An 18,828-nucleotide genomic window follows, 5' to 3' on the forward strand; every position below is an offset into this window, starting at 1 on the left:
TACTGTTAAAAGCAAAAAGGCAGAGAACAACACTTACAATATAATTCCTTTTACATATTTAGTATAAAATCATGTAAAGGTAAATGATACATTGTTTAGTTATACAAAAATATAGTAAAACTAAAGAAAAACTAAGAATGATAAAATTCAGCAGAATTACTTCAGAAGGGTAAATATCTGGAATGGATTAAGGAGGCACATACATAGGGCCACAATTAAAATACAGTGATATTGTTCCTTTTCTTGAACTAAGTCGTTAGTTTATTGGCGGTGGTTATATCATTATTCATTATGTTTTTAAAATTTATTTCATAAGAAACACAGTATTAAATAGAATTTAAAATCCACCATTTATAATATCTTATATTTGCAATTATGTTGGTATATAAAATGATTATAATGTAGTTACTGCTGTCTGAGGACTTATATATAAAATGGCTTAAAACTCTGCATCTCAAACTTGCCTTAATGTGAGAATCTCATGGTACTTTAAAAATGCAGATTTCTTCACCCAGCCTTAGACCTCCTGAATTAGAATATGTGCTGAGGGGGCCTAGGGCTGAGAGTTTGTGGGAAGCGGTTAGATGCAGTCAGAGCTGGAGGTGCCCAGTTTCAAGACACCAGGAATACTGAAGTAAAAATCTTTGAGTCCTGGTATTGCAGACACTTTGCAAGAGGGAATTCCTACCACAAACCACATGATAGCCATGCAAGGAAAGGATTAAGGAGATTGTAAGATTGAGATTATATTTATCATTAATTTATAGATAATCCTTAGAAATACCATCAATGACATTTTTGTTAGTTTTACTTTTTCCTGTATTTTAAATTTTGTAACTAAAATTTCTGGTTCTATTTGAAGATCTGATAGCATTTTTGCAATCATGTGAGTCATTTTTTTACATGAATATACCATATTTTCCAAGATTCAGTAAGTTGTATAGTTATAGAATTATTAAAATGATAATAACACGTGTTTCTTTTGTCACTGTAGATGTCCTCTTCTGCAGATTAAAAATTAGAGAAATAGCAATCTCTTAGTCTCTTCCCACAGTTCTACTGGCATCAGAATAAGGCTTCATTGTTTCCTTGGCAAGTAAAATGAAACCCAAGGAAGACTGCCAGTTTGAAACTGCAGTGTGACATTTGAATTATAGAGGTCTACTTTGGTTTGTTGACTGTTTAGTTCAGGATCTTAGTGGGAAAAAGAGGGATCACTGGTTCCCTCCTTGTACAGAATATATTTATCAGGGGCTTAAAGACAGTGGCATTTATCTCTTTGTAAGATAATAAATTGAATTAAGAATGGATTGAATTAACAATGTTGAGTTATGGAAAAATATATTTTATGTTTGCAAGAAGCTTGCTATTTTGCTGTGGTAACAGTAAATATATGTAGTACAGAATTAAGTCATTTTAAAGACAACCTGTCAAAAGGTCTAATAACCATAGTGTAAAAGAATCATTCCAACTATGGGCACATAAAATAACAGTACCAGTTTGAGGTTTCTAGTTTTAATTATTATTTGCAAGGAATTTTTTTTGTTGTTTCTGTAGCACAATAAGCAGAGCTAATACAGGCTAATTTTCTTGTGTTCAAGAAATAAAAGGACCAATTTACCATCAGAGCCGATTATATAGAAAGCAATAATGATTAGAAAGTCTTTGAAAAGGTAAATTGAACAATAATAGTTTGGAACTTCTAAAATCAGCTGAATTTCTGTACTTTTTTTTTCATTAGATAGTTGTTGAGAAACAGTTCTCCTAAGGCCTCTCACATTTCCAAGGCTAACTGCCTTTGTTCTAGACTATCTTTTCCAATGTTTGTGTAGTGAAGAGCCTTGGAAGATACAGTCTTCCCCCTTCAGAGCAAAGGGCAGTAATGCTTACTGCCTACTATAAAAGATTGAGTAACTTAAGCTCTTGGTTCCTCTCCTGACATGAGTACCTGTGCAGGAATCATCTGGCCCTCTTCTCATCACCCTTTGGAAATTGTGGTTTGAGGAACCAGCACAAAAACATTGATAGTTTTAACTAGTACAAAGCCCACCCTGGGCTAGAGAAGGGTTCTGACCCCGTTCAGGCAATAGTTAAGAGACACACACCTACACTGAGCATGAAAGGAAGGGATTTCAGTCACCAGTCAGAAGCCCAGTAAATCCTTAGAACTTTGTCTCCTTCACTGGGGACGTGATGAGGTGAATGTGCAGTGCTCGTGGAGGAGGAATAGCAACAGTTGGGCTGTCTTTAGACCCCGCCCTTCCTATACGCAATCCTGTCCATCATGCCAACTTTAGATTTGGTCACACAGTAAAAAGTCTCAAGCTTCTTTGCAGTAGGTCCTGGCTGCTGTAAGAGAATATTGGCCCTGTCACAGAAATTTCTCTGAGATAGACTCTTGTGAAAAACCCTAGATCAGTGTTTGGGCCCTAACTGCCCTGGATTGGGTATATTATGCTGGTGAAGGTACTTATATAGCACTCTAAGTGAACTGTAAACACTGAAAGTTATATTAAAACATAAGTAACCACTGCACTGTTTAAAATGAAAGTAAATGTGCCTAGTGACTGGCACAGAGCTGCTCTCTGCCTCAGTACCCCTTGATGCCTCTTCCTTCTTCCTTGAACTCTGCTCCTTTAAGGAGAAAGAAGAGTAGGGGTGGGGCTGAGATTTTCTTCTTCTCCAGGGAGAGCAAATGCTCTGTGAGCCCCTTGAGTATGCTGAGGAACTTTGGGGAGGGCAGGCACTTAAACTTTTTGGTTCTATGGGTACCAGCTCACACTCACCATTTTACCTGGTCCCATGGTGAGAAGGATGCCCAGATTTAACTGGTGTGGTTCGGGCAGGGTTCACAGTGGGAAGGGAAACTAAAATGGCCTTCTGGATGGGATTCTTTGGGCAGAGACACAGTAATGTTATTGTGGCTTCCAATGCTAAATGTATAATGGAATTGATATATTATGTACCTGTACTTCCTTGTCCCATTGATGTCCATGGGGATTCTCCCATTCAGGGACTGCCACATGTAGAGAAAGTAATAATGGTAGTGGTACATGTAGATCACTCTCCCTGATTTCTGTCAGGTGGGCCAGTAGAAACAATAGAATCCCAGGAGGAGAAAGGGAAAACACAGCTTATTCAGACGCTTAATGGTTGCCAGAATACTTAGGTCATTTGCCAGTACAACAATACTGAATGCCTGATCAGCCACCAAACACACCTCTTTAGAAAAAGTAGGTATTAATCTTACTAAGCTCTTATTAAAACTGAATGGCTGGCCCATGGATGTCTTTTGATTCTGTGGACTGAGAGTCTCAGTGTGAGATAGTCAATGTGAACTCATGACTAACAAGATTGGAAGGGCCCAACAAACCTTGTTTGTCAAATGGGAATAATAGATTCAAAAAAATGCCAACCTGACCCAATAACTTCTTAGATTTGCATGAACAAGTGGCAGCTTTCTGCTTGGGGGGAACTTCTCTGCCACTCTGCTTCCTGAAACCCTCTCTGGCCCAGGGTGCCTTTATTTTATGGAGTTTTCTTAAGTACTTGAGCTTGGTTCACTTATGGTTCAGCTAAATTGTCCAGTGTTGTCTCTGGGCTTTTCTGCCTCAGCAACAGCTGTGCAGACCCCAAAATGGACATGGTCACTTTGCTCAGTTGGCAGAACTCAAGGCTGTACTTACAGCTCTGGCCAGTACTCCCCTTGGTGAACCTTGCTATATGTTTTAACTGACTCTTGGGCTATCATCATTGACCTGTTTGGTCTGTCACTTGGAAAATTACAGATTGACATATTAAAGTTTCAGATGGCAAACTATGGAAAAAACTGTGGCAACTGATGAAAGTCTTTGGGCTTATATGCACTTTAGGGGTATATTTATTTATTTAAGTGTATTTAAAGAAAAACCTCTTAAGGAAATATTTTCTTTAAGAATTGTTTAAAGAAAGAATCTTTTAAAAAAAGACTTTTGTGTATTTTGTATGTTAGATCATGTAGCCCTTAGATGACCATAGAGATCCCACCAAAACGAGGCTGCCCTTGGTTAATTGAGGAGCTTCCTGAGGGATAAGTGACTTGTGATTTATATGCACCCTGTGGGCAATTATCCTTACAATTGGAGTCATTTAATTAGAAAAGGTAGTACAGAATTTGTTATTTATTTTTAATGAAACAATTGTTGTTGATTATGCATTTGTGGGGCACAGAGTTGAATATCAATACCTGTGTATAATGTATGATGATCAAGTCAGGATAATTAGTACATTCAGCATTGCAAAATGAGTACAAAATGTGTTCCTGACTTTAGGTGATATGATCAATGGCACGACCTCAGTCCTGGGCAGCTCTGAGGTCAGCCTCAACTCGCTGGCCAGGGTGGTTCTGGATGATAGAGTTCCTCTAGATCCTAGACTCCAACCTTGTGGGCCAAGGCCAAGTCTGTGCAATTACTGATCCATGCTGCTATACCTGGATTAGTACCCTAGGCTAAGTGGAAAGCTTTAAGAGAAAGCCACCTGTGTTTCTAAGGTAGATCCTGATGATTTCTGGGATTTCTTTAACTGACTGGACCTGGGAGCCTAGAGACTATGTGGTTGACCTCAGTATTGCAAATGGGCTTATTTTGCTACGTGAGTCCTATGGATCGTAGTCATAATTACATGCTGTAAAATAAACTGAATGGATTTGGTACTAGCTGCTCTTGGTTACACTGATCGGTGTGACCAAGGGAGTGTCACATTCACAGGAAAATCCGCCACATGTCAAGACAGTGTCGAAATGAGGGTGGACGTAGTTGGAAAACAGTTCCCCCATGGATCTCTCACTTCTCTGCATGTTTTGTGAGCAGTGGCACCAATGGCCTTTGTTTCAGATTATCTTTCCAGCATTTGTATCGTGAACAGCTTTAGAAAATAGAGATAGTGTTTCCCTTTAGGGAAAACAGACTCGCTTACCACGCATCACAAAAAATTTGGGTTTACTAAGCTCACATCCTTAACAAGACTTTATGTTCACATCCTCTGCTTCATTTTTAGACTGAGTTCTCCTGGCAGTACCTTGATTTCAACTTTCTTCGGAAGCCATTTTTTAATTTTAGACTTAATTTTAAGACTTTCAAAAGTTTTGCTTTCTTTCTGTTTAATAGTACTCTCAACTTATCTCTCTTCTCTCATATTTTATTATAAGCAGTGAGAAGAAATCAGGCAGCATCTCTAGCACTTTGTTTAGTAATGTGCTTAATTAGATCACCCAGTTCACGAGGTACATTTCCTACTTTCTCATTAGAGAAGGTGATAATGTTGCTAATCTTTCTGCCTCTACACAACAAGGACTCCCGCTTCCAGACTTCCACTATGTTCAAGTCTTGTTCTAATACATTCTTCAAAATCATGCTAGCCTTCACCCACTGCCTGTTTCCAAAGCCACATTTCTGTTTTTCCTGTATTTATTATGGCAGCACCTCCTTAAATTGCTGCATAACAAATTACTACCAAAATTTAGCAACTTAAAACAAGGAATATTTATATGTTACAGTATCTGTGGGTTAGTTTAGATGGATGCCTCTGACTCAAGATCTCTCCCAAGGCTGCAAATAAAGTGTCAGCCAGAGTTGCCGTCACCTAAATGCTCAACTGGGAGAGGATCTGCTTCCAAGCTCACAGCTGTTGACGGGATTCGGAAGATCCACTTCCAAGCTCCCTCATGTGACTGTTGGCAGGCCTCAGGTCCTCACTGGCTGTTGGCCAGAAACATCAGTTACTTGTGATGTGCAGAGGCCTCTCCATACTCATAACATGGCAGCTTGCCAAAAGTGAGAGCTCAGAGAGAGAGAAAGCAAGAGGACAAAAGAGACACAAGTCACAGTCTTTTTATAAACTAGTCTGAGAAGTAATATTCCATTACTTTTGTTTTATTCTGATTGTTAGAAATGAGTCATTAGGTCCAGCCTGCACTCAAGGGGCTGAATACCCAGGAAGCAGGGGTCACTGGGGGCCATTTTAGAGTCTTCCTACCATAGCAGGAAATAGAGTCCCTGCTATTGGAGTGTATTTTCTAAAAGGAGAAATGCTAATATATGAACTATCTACCACAATTGCTAGAAAATTTTAAGAAGGGAAAGATGAGTTTGAGTTGTTGGAAAAGATTTTATTGGCAAATGTTAACTCTGTCTGGTTAGAATTTTAGAAAGAATGATCTGTCAGCAGTATTACTAATGACTTGAGGTGCTGAGAGCCTGAAGGCAGAAAACACGGAAGTCACATGAGTAATCTAGATATGGATTTCAAATGTTTCTTGACTTGGTGACTGGACAGTTAGAATGGTGTGAAAAATCAGGAAATTTTCTGGGAACAAAAGATTGACCAGAAAATTTTGAATGACTTGATAAATGTGAGGAGAATGGCATGTATATTATGGGCCAGGCAGCATGTTGGATATTTTGCATATTTTATTTCCTTGAATCCTCTCGACACCCTATGAAACTGGTATCTTTTATACCATTGTATAGAAGATGAGACCGCAAAAGATAAAAGTTAAATGACCTGTCCACTATCGTGCAACCATGACAGTAAGCTTTTTCTCTTTGGGGGTTGTGGTCTCTACAACCCCAAAGCCTATGCTCCTTTTTTGTTGCATTACTTTATGGTGTTGTCCTGGAGAAACAAGGGATAGTGAAAATAATCCTAGACATAAAGTCATGTAGTCATTTAGCGTATTCTAGGCACTGTGAGTAACTCTTTGAATATATCACTACTATAAATTTCTCACAACAACTTCATAAAGGTGTTGTTAGTCCCATTTTACAGATGAGCAAATGACATTCAAAGAGACTAAGTAGCCTAACATTACAAAACTAGGACACACAGAAGTCACTAGCAAAAAATGGAACAAGAGATGCCTTTGCAGAGGGGGGTGATTTTGCCAAAAGCCATCTGGATGGGTGGTACAGATTTAGGAATTTTAAACACTAAAGTGTTTTGATGTCTTTCTCCTCCAGAGAAAAAGCAACTCTCTTTTCTCTCACAGAACTGAGTCTGAAAATATATATAACCAAAATCAAATCCAGTAAACAAATTCTAACAAAAACTGCGTAATTAAGGCTATTTTTATCATTAGCACCATTTAGTTTCCCTGAATTCACCAGAGCAAACATTGCTACAGCAAAAATTACTGCTAACGGTTGAACCTAACAACAAGAGAAAATCCCCCAAAGGGTCATTTAGGCCCCAGCTGCAGCTGTGCTTCACTGTATTTCATACTGGAAAGCTGAGATTAACAGGAAAATTGGGCTCTGCTGTGCTGTGCAGATGTGGCTACAACTGTCTTAATTTATTCAGCAAACATTTGTTCAATGTCCACTATATGCCAAGCAATGCTCAAGCCACACTGGGATTGCAGGGATAAATTGTACCTGGCACTCTCAAGGAACTTGCAGTTGAAAGAAGTTGATGGGAGAAGGCAGATATAAAAACAACAAAGTGTTATGGGTGATGTAATGCGTACAGTGGAGCATATAGGAGTGGATCAGAAAAGTCTTAAGGTCAGCAGCTTCATAGGACATTCTAATGTAGATGGAGATTCATCTTGGATCACAGGCAGCTGTGGGGTTGGTACGTGAGGAGAACAGAAGCATGGAAGTTTTCTTGGGCTTGAGTAGAAGCTGGTGCCTAGCTCTAAAACTGGGAATAAAAGAAGAGGAGCAGGTTTAGGAAAAAGAAAAGTTTTACTTCAGAAATGACCAGTTTGTTTATAAAACATTCATGTGTCAAGATCTAGGAAATTATATTTATGAGACCAAAGCATAACAAGCATCTGGTCTTAAGATAGAAATGGGAGAGGCTTTAGCATGTTGTTATTGTAGTAGTGCCACCACCAGCAGCAGCAATCTCTTATTTTGAGACCTTGTGTTAAATACTTCACAGGCACCATCTATCTTAATCTCATGACAACCTTGTTATGCTAAGGAAGTATTTTTGTTTTCACTTTATAAATGAAGAAATTGAAGCTTAGATGTAGAAGCCAACTTTCCCAAGGTCTCATAGCCAGGATTTGAACCCAGATCTAAGTGACTTCAAAACCAAGATTCTTTCATTGATCCCCACTTAACAAACTCATTGATATAATATTCTCTGTTCCTTCTGTAAAACCTAAAGTGATATCTACAGCTCTCATCAGTGTTCCAGGCTGTAGTATGTCTACACACACTGCTCCCACCAGTCAAAAGTATGTTTACCAACAGGCAGAGCCTGTTGGCTGTTCTTGTAATTATGTTATTTAATAAAATATTAAGTGCTCTGTTATGAGTGTCAGGGAAGTTATTTTGTCTATGAGAACTAGATACAATACTTTCGGAAGACTCAATAAATACTGGTACCTCAAGAAAATTAAGCATAAGAAGGAAATGTAAAAGATAGGGGCAAACTGTAAAAATCTGGAGGAGTTTTCCGCCCATTTTGCTTTGCAAGGATCTTTCTTAACCATTTTAATGACACTACAGTAACTTTATAAGTTATCGGTTATAGTTGTGGTTTATATAAGATAGAGTGCATGAAACATCAGTCAGCAGACTCAAGCCAAGAGGAAGACTTGTTCTTGCAATTAAAAGATAGGCAAAGAAATTAATACTTCTGTGGTTTAAGATAATGTAAAATGGTATGTGTGTTTTTTAATGATTCCTCTCTGTATTGCAGTTAGCCCACCAACTACTGCTCCCCATCCTTTCGAAGGGGATATTTATGTACTTGCCGGGGGCAAGTATATTATGAGAAAAGAGTAGAGGACAAAAACTTTGGAGCCCATTAGAAACACGTGCATGTCTTCAAAGTGACTTGAATGATAATTTTTAAAGTTGTAGAAGGTGAATCTCAACACATCAGGGTTATGCAACAGGGTTTGGAGTTAGAGAAATATGAAAGGAATGTGTTTTTGATTTTTTTATTTTTCCCTGCAAAGCTTTAGTTTCTGTAGATTGGAAGCAGCATAGAATAGAAGAAAGAGCATGGGAATGGGCTTTGCAATATGTTAGATGTAGCTTCAACAACGTAACTAACTGCCTAACCTTGGGTAAGGTCTCTGACTTTTAGTTTCTCAAATTAAGGTAGTACAGTGACACACATGTCATATAGTTGTTGAGAAATGTACAATGCTGGGCACACATAGGTTGCAAAAGAATTGCAGTTTACTTTTTTTTTTTTTTTGCCTCTTTTTATGGGGCTATTATAAAGTATAAGATATTGATCAAAAAGGTATTCAAAGATATGAAAAGAAACATTTATTATCTCTCTCATTCTTGCCACTTTTGAAGTGGATTTGTGGGTTGGGAGAAAGAATTTCAAGAATCCCTGGTTACTTTAAAGATTTTTAATTTGGCCAGAAATAGAAGAAGGAGCTAACTACCAATGGAAATACTTTGTTGTAGCAATTAGTTTTTGTACAACCTTCCTCTGTAAATGTCAGATTCAATCTAATCTAATTTTGAGGTTTATAACATTCTGCTAACATATCATTCCATATCATTTATTTTACTTGCAGAGTAACTATAAAAATAATTTTCATTTTCAATAAAGATAAAGATATAGTTAAATGTAACTTTTTTTATTTCTAGATTTTATGAGGTTCTGTAATTTTAAATGCATCCTTTATTCCAAAGTCTATTCAAGATGGGAATGGCAAATGATCAGCAAGTGAGAATGACAGCATAAAGTTTTTGAACACCTTATTCATAGCCTATAATAAGTAATAAGTAGAATCGAGACAGTGAAAGCATATTTTGTCCTTAGGATGCTTATAAGGCAAATTGGAAAGAGAAATTTTAGTAAATGGAAAAATGAAATGAATAGGAATTTTAGCAGGATTGCAGTTATTTTGGGTATTGGGAAGGAGAGGAGACTGGGGAAGTCAAAAATAAAAGAATTAAGAAGAATTCTTAGAGCTTACATTTAAGAAGGTAATTTCGATGAAGTGTATATGTATAGCAAAGCCAGAACCATACTCGAATGAAAGAGTTGCGTATGTTGCATACATCCTAATCCTGTTGTTCACTGTAAGGACATTAAAAATATGTGTGACAGTTGGGGGGGAGGGGGGGAGGGAGAAGGGAGGGAGGTTTTGGTGATGGGGAGCAATAATCAGCCACAATGTATATCGACAAAATAAAATTAAAAAAAAAAAATATGTGTGACAGAATACTGCCTTCTTAACAAATAACTACAGTTCATTTTCTTGTTATTGAAAATGTCCTTAGAAAGTTCTAGATATTACCACGTAAATGCAATTGGCATTCTTGGATTTATTGTTTTAAAAATATTTGTTGAGATCCTGTTATATGCCAGGCGCCGTCCTAGGCACGTATTGTATTAATTCTCTCACATATAGTGAACATATATTTATTTTCAAGCTGGCAAAGGAAATTCAAACTGTTCATTTCAACCAATGTTAAAAATGTACCACATTGTTGTGGCTTAGTCAGACTTTATATTTAGGTGAAGATTTTATTGATTCATTCATACTAATTCATCAAATTGATTATATAGAACTGAGTTTTATATACCTGGTTTAAGCCTTTATAATAAAGGCTTGACTTTGCTGCTAGTTGTAATTATAGGGTTAAAAACAAGCACATAGTTTTATACCTCTACGTGAAAACTTTCAACAAGGTATCTTGAGATTGTTTACTTACCAGCCTTGCTACATTACTATTAATTAACATCATTGAGATTTACAAACCACTTATTGGCTCTAAAATATATACACACATATTTATAGGAGATAGATTAATTTACAGAATACCACAAAAAAATACCAAATCAGAAATTAGAGTCCTTTTAAGATTTGTAGTATCTCATTGTACTAACAAACAGAAGCTGTCTGGAACCAGCCAGTCCTCATTTTTCAGCCACCTTCCCCTGCCAGTGCCAACGACACTTGGAATGGTATTTTTAGTTTAGATATTTCAGACTAAAGACTCCTAGAGTAGGATCATGATGGAGGCCACCAACCTCTTTTCCTTTCAATCAAAGCCTCTCTGACTTTATTTGAAAAAAAGAAAGGTTCTAACTAACCTGTAGCCAATTTGGAAAATCACTGCTGTGCATGACATATCCTGAGCTTACTTCCATATACAAATGCCACCAAAGTCAAGGTCTTCATGATGATCGCCTCTATGTGGGGAAGCAGAGTCTAAAGGATGCTGAGGCAGCATGCTCATCATGGACGATAAACCCTCAGATTCCTTATTAGAAATTGCATCTATCTCCATGCTCCACAACTTAGAAAAATGTGGAGAACTTGGAGAGAAGTCAGAATACAACCACAGAGACAATTACAGAGAGAGAGAGAGATTCAGATCTGTTGAGGAAACTAGAATTATTTTATTTGAAAAAGAGAGGTCTGGAGGCAATTTAATAATGCTCTTCCAGACACGAGGAATCATTACATTGACGTTAACGACCAGATTTCCTTCATGTACAGATATTAAAACAAAACAAACAAACAAACAAACAAACAAACAAACAAGCGATTAGCTTTTGCAAGAAGAATATAGTACAGAACCAAAAGAAAAAACAGCAGTCAGATGCTCATCCTGTTTAATCAAAGGAATAGATCATTTAGTGCACTGTTTATGAAAGTTCTTTTTAGAGGCAATATGAATTCCTGTCTGTGTTTTGTGTGTTAGATAAAGTACTACCTGAAGGAACAGAGATGAATTAAATGAACTTTGTCTTTTAACCCTGTGAATCAGTGATTTATCTTTAAATTATATCATAAGGTATAGATTTCAAACAATTATTTTGAATTATAGTCTCATAGCCTGATGCTGCCAGTGAAGGAGCTACCTTCTAATAATGTTAAGGAAGTTAATGTCAAAGAGGAACATTTATTCTAGGGGTCATGAACTCAAAATACCTACAGGGGCCTGCGGGTATTATAAAAGTGAAGCTGACAGCATAGAACAATGTGGAGTTAGGGAGGCTGTGGTATATGAGAAAGTGTATGACCCGCGTGAAAGGGGCAGCCACAACTAACTCTAGACAATTGTTATCATGTCACAATATGCCTATATTGACAGATCTTTGGCTTTTTCATGAAAGCTAAAACTCTACAATTTTATGTGAAATTTTTTTCACATTGACAAAATACTCATTTAATAAAGAACTGCACAGGCAAAACAATACATATGTGCAGGCTGTGAGTTTTAAACCTTTGGTTTGTCCTTTAGCTCACTAGTTCACCACCACAACAATTAACAAACAAACAAAAGAGTACTGATTGAATGCTAAAGCTTAGGAGAGTTAATATGCTAAGCCTTTGCAAGGCTGAATTAAGGTCTCTTAATTCTATGAATTAAGATTCAATGAATTCTATGAATCTTTGATCTCCCCTTCCTTCTTCCTGGCTCCTAGTATTGGATGGCTTATTCACACAGGAGGGGAATTTAAGGAAATTACTTCCCATAGCAACATAATTTTACTTACTAAAACCATCAAATACTCTCAGATTGGAAAAAAAAAAATCCTGTTGCTGTACTAAAGGTGCTACTGATACTATTAGATTGTTAGAAAAGCACTTCTATATGGCATAGACTTGTCACTTTGGATCTTCGAACTAACATTTGTTCATAACATGGACTGCATGAGGCATGCTTGACTTAAAAGCCTACTTACACTTTTATCATTTGGTGATGTTTTATTTCTCTCTTACAAAATATTTTCAAATAACCCACCTTTACCTGGTGTAAGGACAGCTTGATTTCTGAAATTCCCTTCCTTTTAGACAGGAGAATATGCCACAGATGAAGAGGAGGATGAGGCAGGACCTGTTCTTCCTGGCAGCGACATGGCCATTGAAGTCTTTGAGCTGCCTGAGAACGAAGACATGTTTTCCCCATCAGACCTGGACACAAACAAACTCAGTCACAAATTCAAGGAGGTAAGCCATAGATCTGCAAAATATTTCTTTATACCTGTCCATTTCATTATTAACAATGTATTTTGTTTGAATAATATATTAAGAATAATCAATTTTCAAATGCAAGTTTTAAAGTAACTGATTGTCTTGAGTCTCATTGAATTTCAAGGCAAAACTTATTAAGAAGATCTCATTCCACAATCATTAATTTAAATGCTCAGTATTTGTCATAATGGCACTTTCTGATGTATCTAGCCCGTAATTTCAAGCTTTAACTTAAATGCAGTTTTGTGATAAGTTCAAGTTATATTTTTTTCATTTTTATGGATGTTTTGTTACCTGGTGATGAGCTTTCCTCTAAGGCAATAATTTTCTAAAAAGGCTCTTTTTTTTCCCTTTCCTTTCCTAAAATAGACAGGATCCTAATAAGAATCAGATGGCGTACCCAAAGGGTTTAATTGAAGAGAGTCTAATGAACGGATTTTGAACAGAGTTAATAAAACTAACAAGGGATGGTTAAGTACACAGGGAATGGCAGCAGCAGGAAGCTGTCACCGTCTTTTGGCTTAATGGGTAAAGAGAAGTAAAGAAATACTCTTTTGAAGGAGGGCCTTTTGACATCTGCAGCTTTACAGGATGCAGCCACTGCTAAGAACTGCATCCTGGGGCTGGGCTGATAAACACAATGACCCTGCTCTCCTGCTGCTTCCTCAGCCAAACCCAGGCAAGGAAGCATGAAGTCTGTGGAGCCTCCTGAGGCAAGGAGCTGGCAGAGAAGGATGAAAAACTTATCCTGAGAGGGCACATGTGGATAACCACATAAACTATTTTTCAAAATTAACTACTCAGACCCCAACATGTAAAACAGAATAGGTCCCCAAGCAGTTTGTCCATCATCATTTTGGGGGTGCATCCTCCATTGTTGAAGACAAATGTGTCATTGATTACAACTTCCCCCTTTCTTATAGAGACTTTGTCAATTAATTGTACCTTCAAACCTAAGAGCAATGCAGAAAGAAAAACTGTCTTCTGCAGGAAGTAGCTGAGCAGAAGGAAGAAGTATAATTTAGGTACAAGTTTCCCTGCAGCTCTGATTTGGTTCAAGAATGTGGGTTATCTAGTAGAGTAGATAGACTACTTGTTCTTTAGGAAATCTCCCTTGAATGTTTCAACTCTCAATCCAATTTCAACCAATATTGGAGGCCATGAGTCTAGGTTGTATGCCTATAATATAGCTCTTTCTTGTTGTCAAGTGAGTATGACCCCTACTCTGAGCTAGAAAAAGGGTCTGTATTCTGTTATGGAAGCTGAAGAGCCTAAAAAGCAGAAATAAAATTCGTGTATGGAAGGTTATATCCTCCTTTTTCCAAATTGAGCCAAGGACTCAATGCTTCATAAATATTGTTTTAAGCATGCACTATTGTGTAGGCAACTGCATGATCTAGACAAGGGGTAGGCAAACTGTGACACATTGGTCAAGTCTGGCCTACTGCCTTTTGGGGAAATAAAGTTTTATTTGAACACAGCCATGCCCATCTCTTTATTTACTGTTTGTGGCTCATTTCATGCTATAACAGCAAAGGTGAATGGTTGCAACAGAGATTTTGTGGCCTGCAAATCCTAAATTATGTGCTACCTGGGCCTTTGCAGAAAAATTTTGCTGACCCCAGTATAGACTGCTGCATGAGTAACCAAATCTGTAGTTTTCTGTGAATTCTGGTTTTTTAAGAATTAGTGGTTTGTCCCCACCTCAAGAACAGATAAATATCACATCATTTCACTTTTAAGTCTTTTATCCTCTTTTGTTTTATACTTAACATATTAACGTATTCATTTCTTTAGGAGATTGGCACTGATTATCAACTGTGTGGCACTCTTTCATGGTATTTGTATCTTGTACACTGCCACTATCACAGTCTTAAATTTTTTTGTGTGATTTACACACATGTCCAAATACCGTATAGCACCAAGTATTTTTCACAAGATTATGCACAAAACCTGGGTTGGGTGTGGAGGGTCATATAGTGTTTTGAAGTCTTTACAAAGTCTTGTATTACAGTATTCTCTTAATTATTTTAAGCAAAAGTATGTGCACATTAGACTGCATTATCTCAATTAATCCTACTTTTGGCCTACTGTGTATCTTCCTACTAGACTCTAAGCTCCTCTGCTTTTGCTCATTAACATATACTTAGTCTTTCCACAGTTCTTGGCATATAGTTAGTGGTTAGATATTTAGTAGATGAATGGCATCAAGCATATACTGGAATTTTTTGCACAATGTAAGATAGGTACCTAATTTAATTTCTCCAACTAATTGAAAGGTTGGTTATCACTTTTACTAAATGCTCATTTACCCACTTCTCTCTGGTCAGAGGGCCAGTATTATTTTCTACATTATTTGTGCCTTTACACTCTGGACTGCTTTTGGCTTTCATGGTCTATTCCATCTTCTAACTAATTTTTTTCTTCAGTGTAGTATTGTTAGAATATACATAAACCGATGGACTAAATCAGGTCCATCTGACTCTTCTCTTCAAAAATTCCTTCATTTTTCAACTTATTCAAGAAGACATTTCAATACCCTTGTTAATTCACTGGAAAAAATGCATAGAGGATTTTTTACAAATTCATTGACATATTTTTAAATATTAAAGTATTTAAAAATATAAATATTTTCTATTCATTAACTTATGTTTATAAATATTAAAATATTTTATATCTATAATTAGTTACCCCTTTCTATATTCTTTCATTTAAATATTTTCTTTATTTTAATATTTTAGTTTTTTCCCAGAATTTTATCTGTCATGCTAGCTTTTACATTCCTAATTGTTTCTTTTTCAAAAATATTTTTATTGAAACATATTGATTGTACATATTTATGGGATACAGAGTTGTATTTCACTACATGTATACAATGCATGTTGATCTATTCAGGATAATTAGCCTATTCTTCATTGCACAACTTTATCATTTCTTTGTGATGTGCATATTTGAGCTCCTCTCTTCTGGACATTTGATTACATGCAGTAAAACATTATTGATTATTGAATTCTGGGTTGACTGTGCACCAATAGGGTTTATTTTTCCTATCTTGCTGTAGTTTTGTGTCCATTAATCAGCCTTTCGCTATCCCACCTCGCCCTCCCCTTTTTCACCTCTAGTAACCATAGTTCTTCTCTCTCCTCTTGTTTCTTTTTAAATTAAAGAAAACCAAAATTATTTTATTGTTTCCTACCAATATCTTTATTTTTCCCTCTTTCTTCTTTTTTGTTGTTGATCAGTTGCACTTAGTACTTTTATTTTTAATAACTGTTGCATTCTAAGTGTATTTAATGCTATAATTTTTTTCTGAATATTGCTTTAACTACACATCACAATTTTTTGCATGTAGAATGCCATTGTCATTTATATATAATTGCGATTTCCTCTTTAACACAAGAATTATGAAAGTGATATGTTGTTTTTTTACTTTTCAGGTATATGAAGCTTTATTTTGCCATAGTTTGTTATTGAGTTCTAACTTTATTGCAATCTAGTCTGAAAACATATTTCCTATAGTAGTTATTGTTTGGAATTTTTGAGAATTTTTTGTAGTTTGATTCATAAACAGTTTTAATATTCCCCATGTATGCAAAAAGCACACATATTCTGTGTTTGGACGTGAAGTTTATATATGTTTTTCATATATATAAATAAGACTAATAATACAAACACATACACATATTTCTTCTGTAGCATGATTTAGCTTTTGTCAGCTTGATCTATCAGTTCTGAAGAGCATATGTTAAAATCACCAGCTACAGTTGTTTATTTCTCCCTATAATTCTATCAGTTGTAGTTTTATATATTTTAAATCTTTGTTGTTAGCTGTGTATATGTTCAGGATTATTACAACTTCTTGATTTATTTTAACATCTCTCTTATCTCTTACGATGCATTTTGCCCCAGATTCTGTCTTCTATCTTGTCTGATAGTAAAAATTCAACAGTGGAGATATATATATATATATATATATATATATATATATATATATAAAAATAAATAAAATATAGTGTGTGTGTGTATTTTTTTTGCTTTATATTTGCTTCACAGCATCCGATTTTCCATCTCTTTATTTTTAGCCATTCTGTATCATTTTGTTCAAATGTGTTTCCTTTAGGCAGACTATTCCTAAATCTTACTTTCATACTGCCTGAATAATCTTTGTTACTTAATTGGTGATTTTAACCCATTTTCATTTACTTTAGTCACTTTAATATTAAAACTTAATGCCTGCTACTTTATTTTATATTTTACACTTTTCATACTTTCTTCTTGTTTCTTTTTTTATATCTGTCTACCCACTTACCATTGGATAAATCAAATTTTTGTCTGCTGTTTTAAAGTTATACATTTTTTTTTTATTATCCCAGCTTACTTTGAGTCAGTCTTAGGTTACTTTTTCCTAGCAATATATAAAGCAGATCAGTATCTATGTCTTTATCATTTAACAAAATAATAACCGTAGCACAGTGTCCTCTAGCTTATCTTCCCTTACCAATTTTTTTTTGTATTTCAGGAGTTTTGGTTAAATATATTTATAAGTGTAGCTTTTACAAAATAATTAGTTCCAGCTCACCTAAACTTCTTTCTATCTAACTATAATGTGATTCCAGTGCTTCCCTGATGTTAATTAACTAACATCTCTGGTGCTGCTGCTTTCCTACCACATGTCTCCAAAGGTTCCTACTGCATGGCACCAAAGGGTAAATTAGTGACCAGGATGTCCTAGCTTCAGAGCATGGAGTAGGTTATCCCTGATTTACCTCCAGATGTAGGCTTACCCAAGTGTATTATTTTGTTTCTGTTGATTATATCAAAATACCTGGAACCAGGTAATTTATAAGAAACAATATTTATTACTTTTAGTTTTGGATGCTGAGAAGTCCAAAGTCCAGGGAAAAAATCTGGTGAGAGCCTTGGTGGTGGTGACAGTGACTCAGGGGTGTCACATGGCAGAATGGTAAGCAGAGAGAGAGTTCCTCATGTGCTCTCCTTTTAAAGCCTTCAGACCACACTCAAAAAAACCACCATTAAGCCATCAACTTATTATTCCATTTACTAGGGCATAGTCCTCACAATCTAATCACCTCTTCAAGGTCCTACCTTTCAATTACCGTAATAGGATTTCCCACCCTCTTAACACTGTCACAATGGAGGTTAAGTCTCTAATGCATGGACTTTGGGAGACACAAATTCAATCCATAGCACCAGGATATGTAGAAAAGATAAAGATTAAATTGCTGTCCCCCGTATCTAGTTGCTGACATTCTGCTTCAGATCCTCAGTTTCCCAAAGACATCTGGAAATATCTGTTTTGTCTCTTAAGAGTTTCTCACAAGCTTTTTTATTAATTGATGAATGAGACCCTGAAGCCCATATGTGTTTCTTTTTTCTCTTTTGGCATCTCCAAAGTTAAATTTGAGAGAGACAGGAAATACCTTTTGTTAGTTTGCTGTGTTGTACTAAACTGGAAGTGTTCCCCTACCTAATTCAGTCATTTCTGACTTTATTTATTTTTGCTATTAATTTCATCATCTTATTTTCTATAGGAATGTTTGCTCATATTCTAACTTGTTACAATCAGTGCTTGATTTATTAACATACTTTATTGTTTAAATATGAAAGCAGTTAAAATTATGAATCTGACTCTTTTTATGCCTTTGGCCAGATCTTTTGGTTTCAATGTGCATTCTTCTTCTTGTCATCACTTTGTAAATAGTCTATATTTTTCATTTTTACCATTTCATTTTCTTTTTGACTTGAATAATTAGGAAACAGTTTTTAATTTATAATGTTTTAATTAATTTAATGTCTTACTACATCATGGTCAGATAGTATTGTCTTCAAGTTTTGATTTTTCGAAAATGATACTT

The 18,828-nt window shown here is 36.0% G+C and overlaps 1 protein-coding gene across 1 annotated transcript in view; it reads left to right on the forward strand.

The window, feature by feature from the left end:
• Window positions 1-18,828, forward strand: part of PPP1R9A (protein phosphatase 1 regulatory subunit 9A) — a 327,703-nt gene that overhangs the window by 247,994 nt on the left and 60,881 nt on the right. Inside the window, 1 exon segment of the mRNA XM_063100030.1 lies at window positions 12,773-12,928. Coding sequence (XP_062956100.1) covers window positions 12,773-12,928 — 156 coding nt within the window.

Source organism: Cynocephalus volans, chromosome 6 (genome assembly GCF_027409185.1).
Source record: "Cynocephalus volans isolate mCynVol1 chromosome 6, mCynVol1.pri, whole genome shotgun sequence".
NCBI lineage: Eukaryota > Metazoa > Chordata > Mammalia > Dermoptera > Cynocephalidae > Cynocephalus > Cynocephalus volans.